This window comes from Hylobates moloch, unplaced genomic scaffold, assembly GCF_009828535.3.
Source record: "Hylobates moloch isolate HMO894 unplaced genomic scaffold, HMol_V3 SCAFFOLD_8, whole genome shotgun sequence".
NCBI classification, from domain to species: Eukaryota; Metazoa; Chordata; class Mammalia; order Primates; family Hylobatidae; genus Hylobates; species Hylobates moloch.
Window position 1 is genome coordinate 109,091,124 of NW_026652283.1, and position 19,227 is coordinate 109,110,350.

General features: G+C 36.9%; 1 protein-coding gene across 1 annotated transcript in view; it reads right to left on the minus strand.

Moving 5' to 3' along the window:
• Positions 1-429: 429 nt before the first annotated feature.
• KAT2B (lysine acetyltransferase 2B) overlaps positions 430-19,227 on the minus strand; it is a 111,874-nt gene continuing 93,076 nt past the window's right edge. The window contains exons 12-18 of the mRNA XM_032162318.2: positions 17,846-17,956; positions 14,501-14,644; positions 8,757-8,871; positions 7,190-7,226; positions 6,885-6,948; positions 6,704-6,788; positions 430-2,859 (exon numbers count right to left, since the gene is read on the minus strand). Coding sequence (XP_032018209.1) covers positions 2,666-2,859; positions 6,704-6,788; positions 6,885-6,948; positions 7,190-7,226; positions 8,757-8,871; positions 14,501-14,644; positions 17,846-17,956 — 750 coding nt within the window. The 3' untranslated portion in view covers positions 430-2,665. The remainder of the gene's footprint in view (positions 2,860-6,703; positions 6,789-6,884; positions 6,949-7,189; positions 7,227-8,756; positions 8,872-14,500; positions 14,645-17,845; positions 17,957-19,227) is intronic.

A 19,227-nucleotide genomic window follows, 5' to 3' on the forward strand; every position in this document is an offset into this window, starting at 1 on the left:
AGGTTGATATGCCCCGCTGTCATCTGGGCCTCTTCGGGGTTGGCCCACCTTCAGAGAGCACCACTGCTGTTGGCCTGCACTGAGCTTAATGGGAAAGTCCCTGTCCCATTAGTGGGGTACGGAGCAGCTTGTCAGTACATTCTGGGTTACAGAACAGTAGTACAGAGCAGCTGGTCAATCACATTCTGGGTTTCAGCCTTAGAAAGAAAGCCCATTTTCCACAGATAAAAGGAAGCCACATTCTCCAATATCCATTTTACTAGTATTAAAGGTAATACTTTGGCCATCATATGCCTTTTTTTTTTTTTTTTAAACTTCTCAGTTGGTTTAGATTTCAGTAGGGAAGAGGAGTTCTCTTGGTTGGGTCCTCTCAAACCCCAAAAGGATATAGTATTCTTTCCTACAGACATCATTTTGAATCACATTAGAAGCTCATACGGGAGATGTTTAAAAATAGGCTGTATTTTTCTCTCATCATTTATACATTTCACAGATGCAAAGTATAAAAACAAAAATCTTTTAATTTCTAAACCAACAACACTTCTTTCAAAGGATCTTTTTTGTTATTGTTTAGTGGGTGAGCGGGTAAGATGCAGTGAATAACTCAAAAGACAGAGTAAGTGTCTCTCCCGAAAATCTCTTACTGATGAGCTATGGATTTTTATGAAACCTCACCCAAATGCAACAGAATGCTTAAGATCTAAGGTTTAAGGATTCAATTAATGGTCATCAATCAGATCATAATTTGTTCTGTTAACCTCAGCCTACTGAATGAATAAAACACACCACAAGATTGGAAGCTCTTTAAAATATAATTTAAAACTATTTTGTACCAGTACAATATATTAATTTTACAAATGTAAAATTTTATCAGCTGTTAAAGCATTTGCAAAAACCACACATTCTACTTCAGCTTTATTGCACAATATCTATAAGAAAATATTAATTTTTAAATTAGAAAACATAAAAATGCTTTCAATATAGAAGAGACAATCTGATTTTAAAGACAATACTCTATAAGAATGTCTACTCAGAAAATAACAAACTTTCACAGGATACCAGCTGGACAGATGCTTCAGCAGATCCGGTACAAAGCACTGTTTAAAACCAGTCCAAGATACTTAATCCAAACTGTATCATGATTCTTCATTAGAAATCTAGACACCACTCATGGTGGTTTCTTATACTTTAAAAAGTTGAGGCATTTTCAGTGTGAGCATTCTGAATATCTCTTACATATCAAAAACAATACTTCCAACTCAATAGCCATTTGGAGGGTTCTTTTTCCTTCATGCAGATTATCACTGTCAGCTTTTTAATGACTATTCATGACCATTTTATTTATGCTGATAGAAAACATCAAGTTAAATACGCTTTTAAAACTTTGTCCTTTACAAAAATCATTTATAAATTTGCATCATAAAAATTAGTGTTGAGACCATCAAGATGGCCTTCATTTATATGGTTGTATATTAGTTGGTTTTCCCAGAGTTGGGCTGGCAGATGTCTCACTTTTCTATGTAGTGTAATCAGGAAATAAATCCAAGCACTAAACTGGAATCCCAAGACAGATTAATAAGGTTGCATGATGGATTTTAGGGGGTTATGACCCTGGACCCATATACTAATATGGGTGTTAAAATACTGACAGCAAACCCTGGTGGGAATTTAATTTACCTCAGACAATAAACATAATCTGGAGAGACAAAAAAATGTTCATTTACATATTATAAGTGTGGCTATGTGTATCATAGAAAAGAAAAAGAACCTTTATTAGAATGAGCATTCACCAGATTGATACATATATAGACCACACATCTTTTCCTATTAAAGCATGTTGATTCAATCTCATGTGTTTTCAAGTTTATGCCTTTGTGGGCAGGGAAATTATCTTTTGGAACTTATGGCCTGCATAAGCAAAGTCAAATATGATATTACACATTTGTGTAGAGAAAATAATTATTAAAATAGTGGTTATGTACTAACAAGTTTGTTGTAGGTAGACAGAATTATCAAAAACCTAGATGCTTATTTAAAAAGTTTGCATTATTTAGAATTTCTTCCTTAGGAACCAAAGCAGTTGCTTTCCTGGAACTGCATTTTTCAGAACTGCTCAAAGCACCTCATCTAGATGAGTGTTTTAAAAAATATATATAAAAAGTCTATAAAGAGACTTCAAACGTCACATATTTCACCTCTTACAGGCTTTTTTAAAATCATGTATCCCTTCCTTAAAGTCCTTCAGAATAAAATAAAAATAAACTCTCACATTCCATTAGAAAAAAATGGAAACATTCATTCACGGTCTGAAAATTTTATGGATTTCTCCAAATTTTGCTACTATGTGCAATTTCCTTACACACAGGTTTTGAGGAAACCCCTAATCATCTATCATGAAATAGTCAGCTAATGGACATGCCATAGAAAATTTACCTTAATAGTAGTAAATAGATTAAAATCTATTCCATAAAATAAAAATGTCCTATGACTTCAATTTAAATACATATCTGAAAAGCTAAAAGGAGGTTTTTTGTTTTTCAAAAGTGCTAATTATTACATTTACAAGTCTCTTCAATACATCATGTCCAATTCTTTGTAAAAAACTAAACCACCTTGCTTTAGGCACACTGCTTGATGAGTTTCTAAGAAGCAGAGGGGAAAAAAATCACTTGTCAATTAATCCAGCTTCCTTAATTTTACTGAAGAAGAATTTCTCCAGGATATTGGCACATTTGTAGTATTCACTCTCAGGGGGGTTGTACTCTTTGCAATTGGTAAAGACTCGCTGTAAGTCTGCCATGAATAATTTCTTAGACACGTAGTACCTATTCTTGAGGCGTTCACTCATGGTTTTCAGATCTGCACAGGAAAAAAAAATATTAGCAATCCTTGACTCCTTTTAAACACCAGCTGACAAAACTGGGACTGGGAAAGAAATCTATGTTGTTGGTTTGATTACATTTTTATCATCCCAATGCTTTTATTTAAGAGAAATTCTTATGACCAAGGAAAACAGTTCTTAAATCGTAAGTTCATTCTTTTGTGGGTTTTTTAAAAATGTAAAATCACAGCCATTTTAGCATTAAAGGGACCATTATTAGTCATCTGGTTCAATCCCCTATTCAGCACAAGGAAGCTAAGTAGATTAGCAACAATAAGTATGATGAACTGACTATTGTTAGCTATTCATTCAGAATTATACAGAAGAGGCTCTATCTATATGGAGTAGAGCAGGTGGAACGTTTGTATTCAATCATTTAATTACTTAAAACAATCAGACTGCGTTTGTTTCACTAAGCTCACAGTTGTTTTGGTGTCATATAAAGTAGAGAAACTGATAATAAATACATCTGTGAACACACCAGTGCCCTTGCATGTAAAATGATTCAAATGAATTTTGCTTCAAGCTCCATCAACGAAATAAGAATAACAAACTTCATTTAATAATCTACTTTGTAAAGCAAGTAAGCCTTGTGATACCATTGCAAAGAATATTTCCCAATATAGCTACTTGCTTTAAATTGCAGTATTTTACAGGTGAAAGCAGTACTCCATCTAAACTCATAAACTAAAGTGGGGTTTCCTCAATCTTCACTGTCAGGACTAATTTAAAGAATTCTATGCAGATGAGAATAGACGCTAACATTTGTCTATTTATGGTTCCCTGGTTGTCTTGAAATCTGGCTTTATTGTTAAAAGCTATAATTGTATTAACTATGTGTGGAAAAATCAGTCAAATGGGAAAAAAAAACCCACTTCTGACTACCAATATCCCAAATTCTAAGTATGTTATAAAATTTCCAGGGGGAAAGAAACCTATAACCAAATACATTGGGATCATCATTTAATAAGGTAAGTAAATGTATGTACAGTATCCCCAAATGGGAAGAAATTCATTTGCATCAATATCCTAAATCCACCACAAAAGCATCAAAGAAGAAGTGGAAAAAAGCTGCTTCTGCCTATCTCTTCATTAAAGCCTATCTTGGTTAGAGTGTATGTCATCACATCTGTAAATTCAACTTTCAACTTTTCTTTCTTCTCTAAAACAGTTTGGAGAGAGATAAAAATCTAAAAGCGTTAAGAAACACAAAGACTCATCAAACACCACACTAAATGTCCCATCCAAGTGTGACTGAACAGATCAAAATGTTCTCTCATTTAAAGAAGAAAAAAACAATGAAATTGGCCCTAAGTAAAAGTAGATGTTTACATTCCTTTCACTTTTCTACCTAAATGTCTACCACTTAAGATACGTTGCCCAATATAATATTTATAATGTTTTAAAAGGAAGAAACATGTACCCCCAAAAAAGGGGGAGGGGGAGTAAAAGGATGACATGACACGAAGAAGTTTGCCCAAAAGCTTTTCGAACTTTTTTTAGGAGATGGGTAAGAAAAGATGGAGAGAGCCTAAAATGCAGCAGAAACAAAGCAAGAATTATGGAGGTGTCTGGACTTTTCTGAATAACTATAACCAATTCTGAAAACTCCCTTTCTATACTAAAGCTATAGATAGCATTTTTCTTCCTCTGGCCTTCTTAGAGTTTTTTCAATTGACAAAATGAGGTGGGTTAAAAAAGATGACTAAATATTGGTGGTACCAAATATAGAGACACCATTAAATTATTCTGTTTTCATGTCCTTTCCCCTTAACTTGAGAATTCTGGGTAAGCAGGAAAACCCTGCCTAGCCATCCATGGGTAACAAGAAGTCATGCTTGGGCCAGACTATACAGGTGATGTCCAGTGTGTGACTCCCTAAGTAAAACAGATTAGATCCCATCCATATGAAACAGTTTTTTAGAATACGGGGAAAGAAAAGATGTTATTAGAAAAATCAAATAAGGAAATAGTGGGAACATGTAAAATTATTGATGTGTCAATCTTGTCTTCAAATACAAGATAATCTTGGGGAGAAGACTAAATATTTTACTCAGCATCTGAACAATACCAAGAAAAAAAAATACTGCCCTACTGAAGAACACCATTTATAGCTTTAACTAACTTTGTCCAGCACACATTTCAGCCCATCACCCGCCTTGCTCAATTAGGTCAGTTTCCCCCCTTGTGAGACTCAGCTGTGCATACAGGTGGTATCCAACTGGAGAAGTTCACAACCTTCACAGGCTGGACCAAGCAAAACACTTTCAGAAAGCAGGCTGTAAGTAGGCTATGATCGATGGGATCTGCTAGACCGATCGCTGCACGTCGTCAGAGTGCATGCGGATAGGGGCTAAAAGGGCCCCAAACTCATACAACTTCCCATGAGGGTTTTCCCAAAAGAAGCTGAGATGGTCCAGAGGAAGAGGATGCAAAAATCAGTTAATTTATGGTTAGAAATGGACACAAAGAGTTTTAACGTATTTTGCACATAGTGGACAATATTGATTCCCAAATCAGCCTTCCATTCAGAATTCTAGACTGAGTCAACCCTACCCTTTATTTTCTTGTACTGAAATAAATAGTAGTAAGGCAGACAGAAGAGGGAAAGAAAAGCATATAGATGTGTGTCCATTTTAAAGGGTGTAGGCTACTGAAATCATTACTACAAATATATAAAATATTCATGAGAAACATTTAAGTGCTAGAGAAAACACCTGTAAATAACTCAGTTTTCAAGGAGCTAATGCATCCCTTTCACTCTTCCTTTTCACATTTTTAACACTTCCATAATTTTTTTTTTTTTTTTTTTTTGAGACAGGGTCTCCCTCCAGTGCCCAGGCTGAAGTGCAGTGGTGCAATCACAGCTCACTACAGCCTCAAACTCCCAGGCTCAAGTGATCCTCCAACCTCAGCCTCCCAAGTAGCTGGGGCCTCAGGCGTGTGCCACTGCACCTGGCTAATTTTTTACTTTTTGTAGAGACAGGGTCTCACTACATTACCCAGGCTGGACTTTCACAATTCTTAGCACCTGGAATAGATTACAGGTAGAAAAGAGACAGAAGACTCTGGCTGTCTCCAAAGACATGGCCACATAGCTGATAAAAAGAAAACATTTCAACTAGTTGTCTGTCACCCACACAATGCCAAATTAGTTTAATTTGAGCGTCTGCAATTGAGTCAATTAATCATTAATTTTAGAGTGGTGTGGGCACAGCACCAAACTGCACAATTCTACGTTTCTGAAGACATCCTTTTTTGTTTGATTTTGGATATGAGACAAAGCTTGAAGAGTACATACAGTGACATTAACAGTACCCATCCAAGGGCATGGAAAATCAAGAATTGTGGTAAGTGTAATTTCTCCCTCTGAAAGTACAGCAATCAAGTAGTTTAATCTAACTTCTTTCATTATTATCTTGAATAATTATTAAAAGGAATACCTATTTACAACAGACGCAAAGCATATCAAGAGGATAAGCTGATGTTTTTCTATTTGCACCAAAGAGTTAGAATATAAGCAAAGTTATATCTAAAGTGCCAGCTTTCAAATCTAGTGCTGTCTGCAGTTACCCTGGATTTTCTGCATCTAGTGTCGTTAAGCTCATGTGGGCTTTAAACGACAGCTGCAGAATGTCTCTAATGAACACAGCCACCCACTTCTCTGCCATCACTGCCCCTCCATGGTGCATGGAATCCCACCACCCGTCATACACTTCCTACCCTAAACAGAGGAGTACAAATCAACCTCAGCAACCATTTGTCCCCCACACCGCCATCCAGAGTTTTAAATCTATACTTAGAAAATGTTAATGGCATTACCCATGGGGAACCTTATAACTTCATAATATCCTGGAGCTTCTGTTCTCTTCACAGGTTCCATGAAGGGCCAAGCGCTTTGATGGCTCTTGGGTAAAGAAAAAAGTAAGGTATCTAATATGGAAATTCCATGTGGGAAATCATTTCAAAATATTTGCATGAGGTGAATGAAGAGAACACCCACCTTCACCTGCTGGAGGATGCTCTTGAGCGTGCTGTAAAGCTGGTCAGGGTCTCTGGGCTCTTTACTTGAAAGGAAAAAGGGAAATAAGGAGCAATGATTAGATTTTTACCCTATTGCCAGCTGATTACTATTCAGCTCATTCTTACAAAAACCTAAAATTGGAACCATTCCAGAATGTTTTAGGAAACTCAAAACCCACCAACTGTTGTGTTAGTGATTACAATTAGTTTGCCTTTTTTCTTTAAGTTGCTGGGTGGGGAAAAAAAAATCACTTCCATTAACATCCTCTTGCCCGTCATACTTACCTTTTCTCTTTTCCACTCGGTTTCCAGCCTGTCTCTCCTATACGTCAACAAAATGAAACATTGAATGAGAAGTGCTTTTGGTCAAGAGAATAACATAGTAAGTACTTATCAAAAACAAGAAATTACAGGCATGACTCAATAAAAGTCTACTTCTGAGAAAAGACTGATATTAATGGCAATTAGTTACTTCCTTATACCACTAACAATATAAAACATTTCCAAGACTAACAACGCTGCCCCGTATGTTAGTGTTTTAAAGCAGCAACACCAACCTTTCAGTGGAGAGCATAAAAAATAAATATGTACAGTACTGTGGGCCTGTGTATTTTTTAAACTGAAAGTCTAATTTTTGGCTGATCACCCTGTAAAAGAGTTAAGCTGTTATTTTAGGTCAGAACAAACTCTGTCCTGGTCTCTGTTCTATTTGGCTAAGGCCCTGCTTGTAATGCAAGAAAGTTTAGTGTAGCAGATAGAAAACAGCCTGGAGTCTGACAGATCTGGATGTGATTTCCTGTTCTTTCCTTAAAAGGTAACTCACCCTAAATAAGAGTAAGTTGCCTCTCAGTTTATCAATCTATAAAACAGAACCCTAAAAATTAGGTGGTTTTATCCCTGTTGAGAGTAGTTGATGTACAAAAAAAAAAAAAAAACACAGATAAATGCATGGCACAAGTAGGCATTCAATGATATGGTTGCTATTATGTCATTAATAGAGATAATACATGGAAGTAGAATTTCTGGATTTAGCATAAAAGTAAGATCTGCCAGAGGGCACATGTAATAAAGTGATATATCTTGTCCAAATAACATTTTATTTTTTCTGGAAAATTTTTGCTTGTTTTTGTTTTGTTTACTAAAGCTTAAATATAAAGAACTTGGATTTGAACTGAATAAAATTGCCAAATGATATTCAATGGCTTTTGACCTATAAAAATAACTATTTGGTATGGTTTAACCCACTACAACTCAACTCTAACATACAGACAAGAACCGTTAGGAAAACTACTGTAAAATAGGGAATATGAAACAAGGTATATGATTTCCACCACACGTAACAAATAATATTTTTTAGAAATTTGAGGAGACTAGTTTAGTCAAGCACAGATCTTGGAGGTTGCAACCATGGTGGCAATGAGACATGGTGCAAACAGTAAGGACATCAGAACTGGGCTGCCTCTAATTCTGACCATTACTGGCTATGTGCCCTTTAACAGTAAATGATCTAACTGCTTTGGAACTCGATTTCCCCATTTATAAAATAGGATTCCCTGCTTTCAAGATTGCATATGCATAATAATTCGCACTGTGCTACAAATGGCAGACTTAATAAGTGGTGGATATTAACAGCTATTACAAGGGGGCATCTAAGCTCCCTTTGGTTTGTTTGTATTGGGTGGTAGGGAAGACATAAAAGGATGACATTTGCTGCCTTCTTAAAAGACTAGAGATAACACAGAGACAGGCAGGGCAATAAAGCTTTCGAAGTTACTGCATTCTGGAAATTGTTTCAAACACAAATCCCGGCATTACAAAAAAATTTCACTTTTAAAAGAAGGTCTATACGTACTAATTCCAGGAATGCTTTCTATAGGAATCTGTCGAACTCCATCTTTAAAACATGAAAGTCCAGGGTAAACTTTTCGAATCTGTGCCTGTTTTCTTTCAATCAGCTTTTTAATTATCTGTAAAGCACAGGAAGGAAATGTGTTTAGGGAAAGAAGTCTATGGATACAGTTCAAGTCAGTCAACCTAATGAAATGTTTTCCTAACAAAACAGTCTTTTTTATGAAACAAGATGGGAGAAAGGGGTGAATGCTATTTAACAGGTAAGAAATGAACAGATTATATTATATCATGTCTATTTAGTGACATTCACAAAAACATCTTTGAGTTACTTGTCCCTGCCATCCAGAAAAGCCAATACTGAGAAAACACAGAGCCCCTAGGGCCCACTTGTCATCTGTAGCATAAGAGCCAATTATTTTGCCCTGATTCTCTAAAGAGGCTCTACCAAAATTACAGGAAAGCAGCCCTGAGCATTCACTACTCAGTCAAGTGACAGAAACTCTTCACTTCCCATAACTAGGAACTGTTCCCTTCAGACTAGAGAGGCAGGAAAATGGGCCCCAGAAAGTTCCAAAAACCTACAGTAGTTAAAGCTTTACTATTTAAATTTTTCAAGGCTGGAGCTCCAACCTATTCTAGCTTCATCAAAAATGCAGCTCTATAATAGTAGGCTTTCATGAGAAGAAAGAAAAGAATAATGCAATTTAAAGTATCATCTATTAAAGTAACAACCATGACATGAGCCATCACACTGACTGAGAAATTTTGAGATGTTTTGTTTGTTTTGTAAAATAATTATTAATATGCTGAGGTAACTACTTCCAAGAAAGTGAGGTTATCCCTTTAAAAAAAAAAAAACAACAACGACAACTAAAAAATCCCATCCGGAAATTAAACATATCATAACGAATTTTTGGAAAAACGAAACAAAGCAATAAAAATCACTAATTGCACTCACAAAGGAAAACAAAAAAATCTACTTCCTGATTGATTTCAAACATACAGCTGGTAAATACTGCAACAGGAATATGGAATCCTAACAGTTAAACAAATAACTTCATAAAATGAAAGGGACTAGTAAAAGTATATTCCTAGTAAATCTAGATCAGTGCTGTCCAATAGAGACATAATACAAGCCACTCACGTAATTTAAATTTTTCTACTAGCCACATTTTTAAAAGGCAAAAAGAAACAGGGGAAATTGATTTTAATAATGTATTTCATTTAACCCATTATATCTAAAATGTCATTGTAACACACAATTGGAAAAAAGTGTAAGATATTTTACATTGCTTTACTCATATGAACTCTTGAAAATCAGAGGATTGGCCAGGTGCAGTGGCTCACACCTGTAATCCCAGCACTTTGGGAGGCTGAGATGGGTGGATCGCTTGAGGTGAGGAGTTCAAGACCAGCCTGGCTAACACGGTGAAACCCCATTTCTACTAAAAATACAAAAAATTAGCTGGGCATGGTAGTGCACGCCTGTAATCCCAGTTACACAGGAGGCTGAGACAGGAGAATTGCTTGAACCTGGGAGGTGGAGGTTGCAGTGAACCAAGATTGTGCCATTGCACTCCAGCCTGGGTGACAGAGCAAGACTTCCTCTTAAAAAAAGAAAGAAAGAAAAGAAAGAAAATCAGAGGATTTTATACTTACAGCATGCCTTAATTTTGACTAACCACATATCAAGTACCCAGTAGACACATGTGGCTAGTGACTGTCACTTTTGACAGGGCTGATCTAGATGGGTGCTTTCCATTTATTTATTTTAAGTCCACTTACTTATTATAAGTTCAAATCTTTAAAAAAAAAAAAAAAAAAAAATCCCAAGGGCAATCTCTTAAATCGACAACTTCAGAGAATATGCTGAAGACTGCTTCAATTTGAAAAGTTTCCTTCTCTTCACCAAGAGACTCAAACGCAATGACCTACAGATGGCTTCCACACACCTTATGTAGCACCTTAAAGATTGTGGGCTCCTGAGAAGTGACTGTTAATGGGAATGGGAGGCGTCCTAAGCTCTCTGTACCTCCAGTAATCAGTATGGAGAAGAGATCTTTTTTAATTTTAATTTATTGTTTTCATTTTAGATACAGGGGGTATTATGGGTATACTGTGTGATGCTGAGGTTTGGGCTTCTAATGATCCCACTGCCCAAGCAGTGAGCACAGTACCTGACAGGTAGTTTTTCAACCCTTACTCCTCTCCCTCTCTTGCCTCTTTTGGAAACCCCAGTGTCTACTGTTCCCATCTTTGTGACCATGTATACCCAATGTTCAGCTCCCACTTATAACAGAAAACATGCAGTATTTTGTTTTCTGTTCCTGTGTTAATCTGCTTAGGATAATGGCCCCAACTAAACCCACACTGTTGCAAAGGACATGATTTTGTTCTTTTTTATGGCTGCATAATATTTCACGGTGTATATGTACTACATTTTCTTTATCCAATCTACCTTTGATGGGCACCTGGATTGATTCCATGTCTTTGTTATTGTGAATAGCGCTGCAATGAACATAAGAGCACATGTATCTTTTTGTAAGAACAATTTATTTTCCTTCGGGTATATGCTCAGTAATAGGATTGCTGTGTGGAATGGTAATTCTACTTTTAATTCTTTGAGAAATCTCCAAACTGCTTTCCACAGGGGCTAAACTAATATGCATTCCCACCAAGAGTATATAAGCATTCCCTTTTCTCCACAGCTTTGCCAACATCTGTTATTTTTTTAACTTCTTAATAATAGCCATTCTGACTGGTGTGAGATGGTATCACACTGTGGTTTTGACTTGCATCTCAGAAAGGAGATATTTTCATTGGGTTCTAGTGTATTAACTTCACCTCCCTAGAAAATATCTTCACTTCAACTCCCTACCATGACCATAAAAACCAATGCCTTCCAAATGAAAGTATGTCCTCATCTTCTTCTCCTGAAGTCCGTAGCTCAGTCCTATCATCTACTGCTGTCAGTTTTAGGGTCTCCCAAAGCAGAAAATTTCAGTGGAGTAGTTCCCCATCTCCAATACATCACCCAGTCTTCGCATATCTCCTTATAAAAAAATTGCATTGAGTTTCCCCATCCTTACTTTGGCTTCTCCAACCCCATCTCCTTATATTGTCACATGTAGATTAAGATTTAAGAATTTATCCCCCCACCCACCACCCAGCCTATCCACACATACATGTACATAGGTATATGTATGTACACACACACACACACACAGAGGCACATATATGCCCAATTATGCTTGCTCATAGCCTATTCGCACTTTCTCAAATAGTGCCTTCATCACCGACATAACAATGGTCCTACCTGTTCATGTGTCCACAAATGTGTTTACACTGGACTCTGAGCCTCTGCTAATGCAGATTTCATTATCAGGATGCCCAGTTCAAAACAAATCTCCCACAAAGCCATGTCAGGTGACATGAGGCCCCTACAGATCCTACCTTTCCCTTAAAGTCAACACTCACAAAGTAGCACTTAACTCTCCACTCTTGGTCCACCTGTCCAACTATACTAGTTTTCTCTCTCTCTCTCTCCTAATGACAACTACAACTTATTCTGCTCCTATATACTTTTAGGGGCTAGGAAATGCCTCAGAATATTCACTGTTTCTTTGCTGCCACCATGAATCCCTACCTTCCTTGAGGGGTTTTTCACAGTTGGAGTAAATAATACTTACAAAAAATCAACTGAATTCTGTGGAAAAAAATACTACATGAATCCAAATATATTTTTATTGATGTGACTTCAGATAGCTTTTTAAAAAACTAGGTTAAGATCTCCAAATCTCCATCACTCATTCAGTGGAATGTGTGAGGGAAGGCTGGAGGCAGAGGGGGAGGAGAGGAGAAAAAAGAATGGGGAGGGAGCCTTGGCTTCTAAAAAGTTGACTGCTTTGTTAGCCATCTAAAATAGCTCTGCGCTTCTGGCATTCCCCTGTAGGTTTGAAGGGCCAACAGATCATGTACAATGTGAATTTGCAGACTCTGCCAAGGGAATCCTGCTCTCAGCTAACACCGTGGGGATGAATTAGTGCTGCTGGGAGGAGGAATGAGGAAAGAGCAGCTGACAGCGGGGTGATGGCTTTAGTTGGCCAGCAGCCTCTAATGCGGAACGATGTGCTGCTGAATCCAGACCTGCTCATTAAGCTCCAGAGAGAACAATGAGGAAAGCCAGCTCTTCAGAGAGACAGGGAGAGAGAGGAGCCTGCTGTGCTTTATTAACTCTTCCAAGGGCCTACTTGGAATTCTCTCTTAGGCTGACATCTTTGAACAAAAAGCAACAAAAGTTGTTTGTATTTTCAAAAAAAAAAAAAAAAAAAAAAAAAAGCCTTTGCTCACTTCCCCAGGAAACATAAGAACAAGACTGAGCCGCTTTAAGTAAAAGAAAAATACTTAATGAGTAACTACTATGCACCAGACACTGTGTAAAAAGCTTTGGGGCTGTTACGTAGATAATGCCTGACAAAAAACTAAGAACTGGGATTAAGGAGGTTAGTAGAAACCAGAAACAAAGATGGGTATAAGACAGATGTCCTCCTTAGCTATTTGTTAGAGAAAAGTGCACTAAATGAATAACAGAAGTATCAAGTGGAATTGATGTGGGATGACACAGCTGCAAACTCCACCCAACTGGGGGCAGCCAGGAGGTGATCCTGGACTTAACACACAAAGTTCTTTCTTTCAATAAATGGCCTTTGTGTACTCCCCAGTTCTGTTCTTTTCATCATGAGTGTTTTTTTTTTTCTGCCTTAGAAAATTTACAATTATTATGTATTCAACTCTATCAACCTTTCCCTTTTACTGCTTCTCTTTTCATTCATATGCATAAAAAATGTCACCTCAATACCAGGTAACATATCACTTAATACCTAGAAGGATAAGTCTTCAGAACTTGCAATGAAAAGGCAGAGATTAATATACAGTAAGGTAAATGTCTATGTAAGATGAATAATTGAAATTCAATAGGTGGATCAAACTGGTGCTAGGGAAGTTCAGAAGAGGAACTGGAACACACGCTGAAACAGTTTGATTTATGTGTGTGCTGAGTGAAGGGAGTGGTTAATGGACAAAGGCACTTTGGAGAATAGTAAATAGATGTACTTGGAGTATTTGGAGATGAAAGTAAAGAGATAAGAGTGGGAACGATAATTGAGGCCAGAATGTAAAATGGCTTGAAGGTGAAGTTAAAATACGTCACCATATTTTACACATTTTGTATTTTACACAAATTTAAAAAGTAATGACTCTTGTAGAAATGGTAACCGAGAAAGGAAACAGATCAAGGATACCTTTAAAGAAGAAATCTATGGCCAGGCGCGATGGCTCACACCTGTAACCCCAACACTTTGGGAGGCCAAGGCGGGTGATCACTTGAGGTCAGGAGTTCGAGACCAGCCTGGCCAACATGGTGAAACGCTGTCTCCACTAAAAATAAGAAAAATTGGCTGGGCGTGGTAGCACATGCCTGTAATCTTAGCTACTCGGGAGGCTGAGGTACGAGGATTGCTTGGGCCCAGGAGGCAGAAATTATAGTGAGATAATGCCACTGCACTCCAGTCTAGGTGACAGAGAGACTCTGTGTCAAAAAAGAGAGAGAGAAGAAATCTATATAACACACAGCAAACTGAGAGTTTGCTATCCAGTAAACACATACACACAGCACCCAAGGAAATGCAACCCACCCCAGCTAAGACTGGCCTGTACAGAAGGTAAATGAGTCAAGCACCTGCTTACCTCCTTCTGCTTTTTAATGATGACAGAAAATTCTGTGTAAGGGATCCGTGGATTTAGCTCACATCCCATTAAAGTGGCTCCTTCATAATCCTTGATATAGCCAACATATTTGGTTTTAGGTATTTTAATTTCTTTGGAGAAACCCTGAAAAGCAAGTACATTCATTCATATGAACACCATGTACCAAATATCTACTGAGTGCTAACTATGTTCCAGGCACTGTGTGAGGAATCAAGACAAGCTTCTTTGAAGTTCTCATTGTACTATTCTGAAGAGGATTAGCTTAAAACCACCCATGAAGTTCAAAAACACCAGAAATCTAACTGTGTAAATAGGAAGCAAGACAACATTTTTTAAATGGCCCTAATAAAATGCAAGAAATATTAAAAAGTTTAAAACAGAAACAGGTACTAAGTAAAAATTAGGCTTAATTTTGTATTGAATTACATAATTAAATATGACCGTTGCAAATTTCTCCCAAAGTGGTGAGGGGGTCCCCAGGATTCTCAACAAATCAATAACTAACATTGATCTAAATTATCAAAGAAAAGATGGTCAAAAAAATAAAGTGATTAGAAACTTAATGTTTCAGAGGAAATGAAATCCTTTCTTTGCAGGCAAAAAAATTCCAGACAGTCACAATGTGTGGTTGTTTCAATGACATTAATGTTTTGTAATATACTCATTTACATACTTTAAGCCATAATAACAGACTGCTTCAGAGTATATATTCAAAATTATAAGTAATATATTTATAATATAAACATTATTTTCCTTAAGTATCTATTTCAGTTATTTGCAGAAAATTTCTTGAACTTCAGCACCATCACCAGCAGTTCACTGCCTCATCTTTCAACAAAAACTCATTTTCCAAGTAATTATTGCCATCATCCTCAAAGAGGACTACAGACAAGTCATTTAAGAACCATAGCTGAGATCGCATGCTTTGCACTACAGTTACAGCTGAGGAAAGCTGATGCTCAAGACCTCAGTGAAACAATCCAATTAAGTTCTCAGTGAGTTTTACCATAAAAGTTAAAATGCATCTCAAACAGTGAGAAGATAATAAATAGGAGATTATTTATCCATCTTCAGAGCACAAAAAGCTTTCTAATTACATAAGAACATATTAAAAAAAAAAAAAGTCTGGCTGGGTGCAGTGGCTCATGCCTATAATCTCAGCACTTTGGGAGACTGAGACAGGAGGATCACTTGAGTCCAAGAGTTCAAGACCAGCCCAGGCAACATAGCAAGATTCCCTCCCAACCCCCTACCATCTCTACAAATGATTAAAAAAAACATTGCTGGCCATGGTGGCATGCACCTAAGGTCAGAACTACTCAGGTGGCTGAGGCAGGAGGATCGCCTGAGCCCAGGAGGTTGAGGCTGCAGTGAGCTATGATCATGCCACAGCACTCCAGCCTGGGTAACAGTGTAAGACTCTGTCTCAAAGCAAACAAACAAACAAAATCCAAACAGAAACAAGTCAATAGATTTTATGTAATAAAATCTTTAACATTCTGAAGATTTAAAGAAAAAGCCACAAGCAATGTTGAAACAAATATTATCCAAGGTTAATACAGTTATATACTAATAGTTCTCATAAATCAATGTACAACTAAACATTTTTATAGAAAAAGAGACAAAAGAAAATGAATTAGCAATCCAAAAAAGGAACAAATACAAAGAACTGATAAACATGGAAAAATAAATCAAACTTCACATAAATAAATTCAAACATATACAATTTATTATCTGGAAAAGTGGTAAATTTTTTTTCAGTTACCAACTCCTTTCCTGATCCCCTTATACACTGCTGACAAAAATGGAAATTTTTAAAATATTTAGCAACACATTACAAAAACCTTAAAAATGTCTGGAAGCAACTCTACTTCTAGAGATTTATTCTAAGCAAATTACCATCAATGAGGGCAAAACATGTGCACAAACACACACCCATACACATGCACATTACCTACAAGAAACACCTAAATAGCCAAAAATGTACTGGTTAAAGAAATTATTTTCTATTTCTACAACAAAATCCTAGGAAACCATCAAAATTATTATATACACAGTAGGAACCAACTTTTATATTTATATACACACAGAAAAAAATACTAAAAAGATTTATGTCAAAGCATTAACAGCATAGGTATGAGCTGAGAGGAAAAATAAAAAATTTTAAAATAAAAAAAATCAAAGCATTAACAGTAAATTTCTTTGGGTGATAGAATTACAAGCCATTTTTCTTTCCTTCTTTTGCTTTATTACATTTTCTACAATGATTATACATTACTTTTATAGTCAGAAAAGTAAATGAAAATGTTTAGGAATTATAAATCACTATTAAAAATAATATGCAGTCAAAGAATAGTCCTCAAAAAGCTGAGCTGAAAACTTATTTTAAGACTTATTTAAAGAGAGACAAGTTCTCACTATGTTGCCCAGGCTGTTTCAAACTCCTGAGCACAGCAATCCTCCTGCCCTGGCCTCCCAAAGTACTAGGACTACAGGCATGAGCCACTGCACCTGGCCTGCGCTGAAAACTTCTGGTAAGAAACTGCTAGGACAGAGGCCTGGTGAGGTGGCTCACGCCTATAATCCCAGCACTTAGGGAGGCCGAGGCGGGTGGATTGCTTGAGTCCAGGAGCTCGAGACCAGCCTGGGTAACATGACAAAACCCTGTCTCTACTAAAAATACAAAAAATTAGCTGTGTGTAGTCACAGCTACTCGGGAGGCTGAGGTGGGAGAATCACCTGAGCCCAGGAGGTCAAGGCTGCGGTGAACCGAGACTGCACCGCTGCAGTCTCAGCCTAGGCACCAAAGTGAGACCCTGTCTCAAAAAAAAGAAAGGAAGGGAGGAACGGAGAAAGGAAGGAACTGCAAAGATGACAGCCAAGCTCCTAGCCCACTATGTGCTGTAGAATCAGGACTGTTTGCAGGTTTTTATAAACTCCAGGATTTCCTCTCTGCTGTCATACATGGAGGCCTTCCAGAAACTGAATCTGTTTTTCTCATTCACAGAGAATGCTACCCACCAAATTCCAGGACTGGGAATTTCTTAGTAGAAACCATATTTTAGAATGTTAGGATGCAATATTATACCTCACTGACAGGTGACATTCATTCACTCTCTCGACAAATAGTTATTCAGTACTTACTATGTGCTAGTGACACTCTCTAATCCAGGCTGAAGCTTATTTTTGACATAAGGCTTGTAAAACAAATGCCTGTTCTTATAAGTAGAAAACACTGGGGGAGAAACTTATTTGGAAGAATGCTACCTGAGAACATATTAAGAAAAGGAATGACAAAACAGTGTTGCGCGGTGAGAAACCAACCTGTTTCTTAAAGTATCCAATTGCATATTCATCCGCATATGTGAGGAAGTTGAGGATGTCATGCTTTATGTGATATTCTTTCAAATGATTCATCAGGTGTGTTCCATAGCCCTGTGTGGAAGTTAGTATACAAACAAATACATTAGATTGGAGAGAAAAATTTTTACAAATCCATCAGGAAATGATGGCAAATTCAGGAGTTTGTACTTTTACATATTTTACCAACCAGGACCTTTCCTGAAGGAAATATATTAACACCCTTTCTTGCGTTCCTTAACTTTGAAAATAAGCTATAAAACCAAAACAAAATCAAAATCCTTGCTTCAAAGATAAAAATCATCATTTGACAATATAAGTTTCTAGTTATTTGAAAATAACACACCAGGGCCACAAGTTCCTAGCTCAATATTAAAGATCACTTACTGAATATTAATATAAAAGTTTTCAGAATGAATGTAGTTTATGAATTTCTGCTTATCTTTAAGGTATTTGAGATTCTCAGAAGAAAAAAAGATGCAAATGAAAAGTGCTTATCTTCACTAGAATATTTAGTAATCCAAGTGTTTACTGTACACCACAAACTGGCAACCCTTCTAAAGAACTGAATCATCACATATATGGCATTTTAAATTTGGTCTTATCAGACCTTTCCAAGTAAGGTCTGAGAAGCCCAGAATCTCTGAATCAGCCAGAAGACATTAGAAAGTAACTAAAGGTAGTGAACAATGTAGAATAAACTCAGTGATTGAAATATTTTTATAATATGAAGTTTTTTCAGTGACAAAGCTTACAGAAAACGTATAAATCCAATGTGATTGTTGCGGAACCTCATAAAGAGAGATAAAAGTAAATCCAAGCGTCCAGACCCAAATATCTTCGCATAAATTTTCTACAATTTGGTGGCATATTTTTCTAAAGAACTCAAATATGTTCCCAGGTATGATCTCATAGAATCACAGTACCTCAAGGACAGAAGGATCTTTGGAAGTCATTTTATCTAACCCCCTAACCCATATGAGGCTAGAGGTCTTTTGCCATCTATCATGAAAAGGCAATCTGCTAGAACACCTCCAATGTAGGCCAATTCCTTAGTGGTGAGATAGACCGATTCATTTTCAGGCATCATATGGTTGGGAATTCCTTCCTAACGTTCACCCAAGATCTGGTCATTTTTATTTCTACTTATTGACCTTAGTTCTACTCCTAGAGTTACAAAGACTCATTCCTACTTTTAACAGCCCTTCAAGCCTTTGAAGATTATGCTGTCTCACACATGCCCATCCGTCCCAAGTGAAGCACCATCAAGACTATAGTCATTCCTCATATGGCATGACTGAATGACACCTTATCAAACTAATCACTTTTGGTTTTTTTTTTTTTTT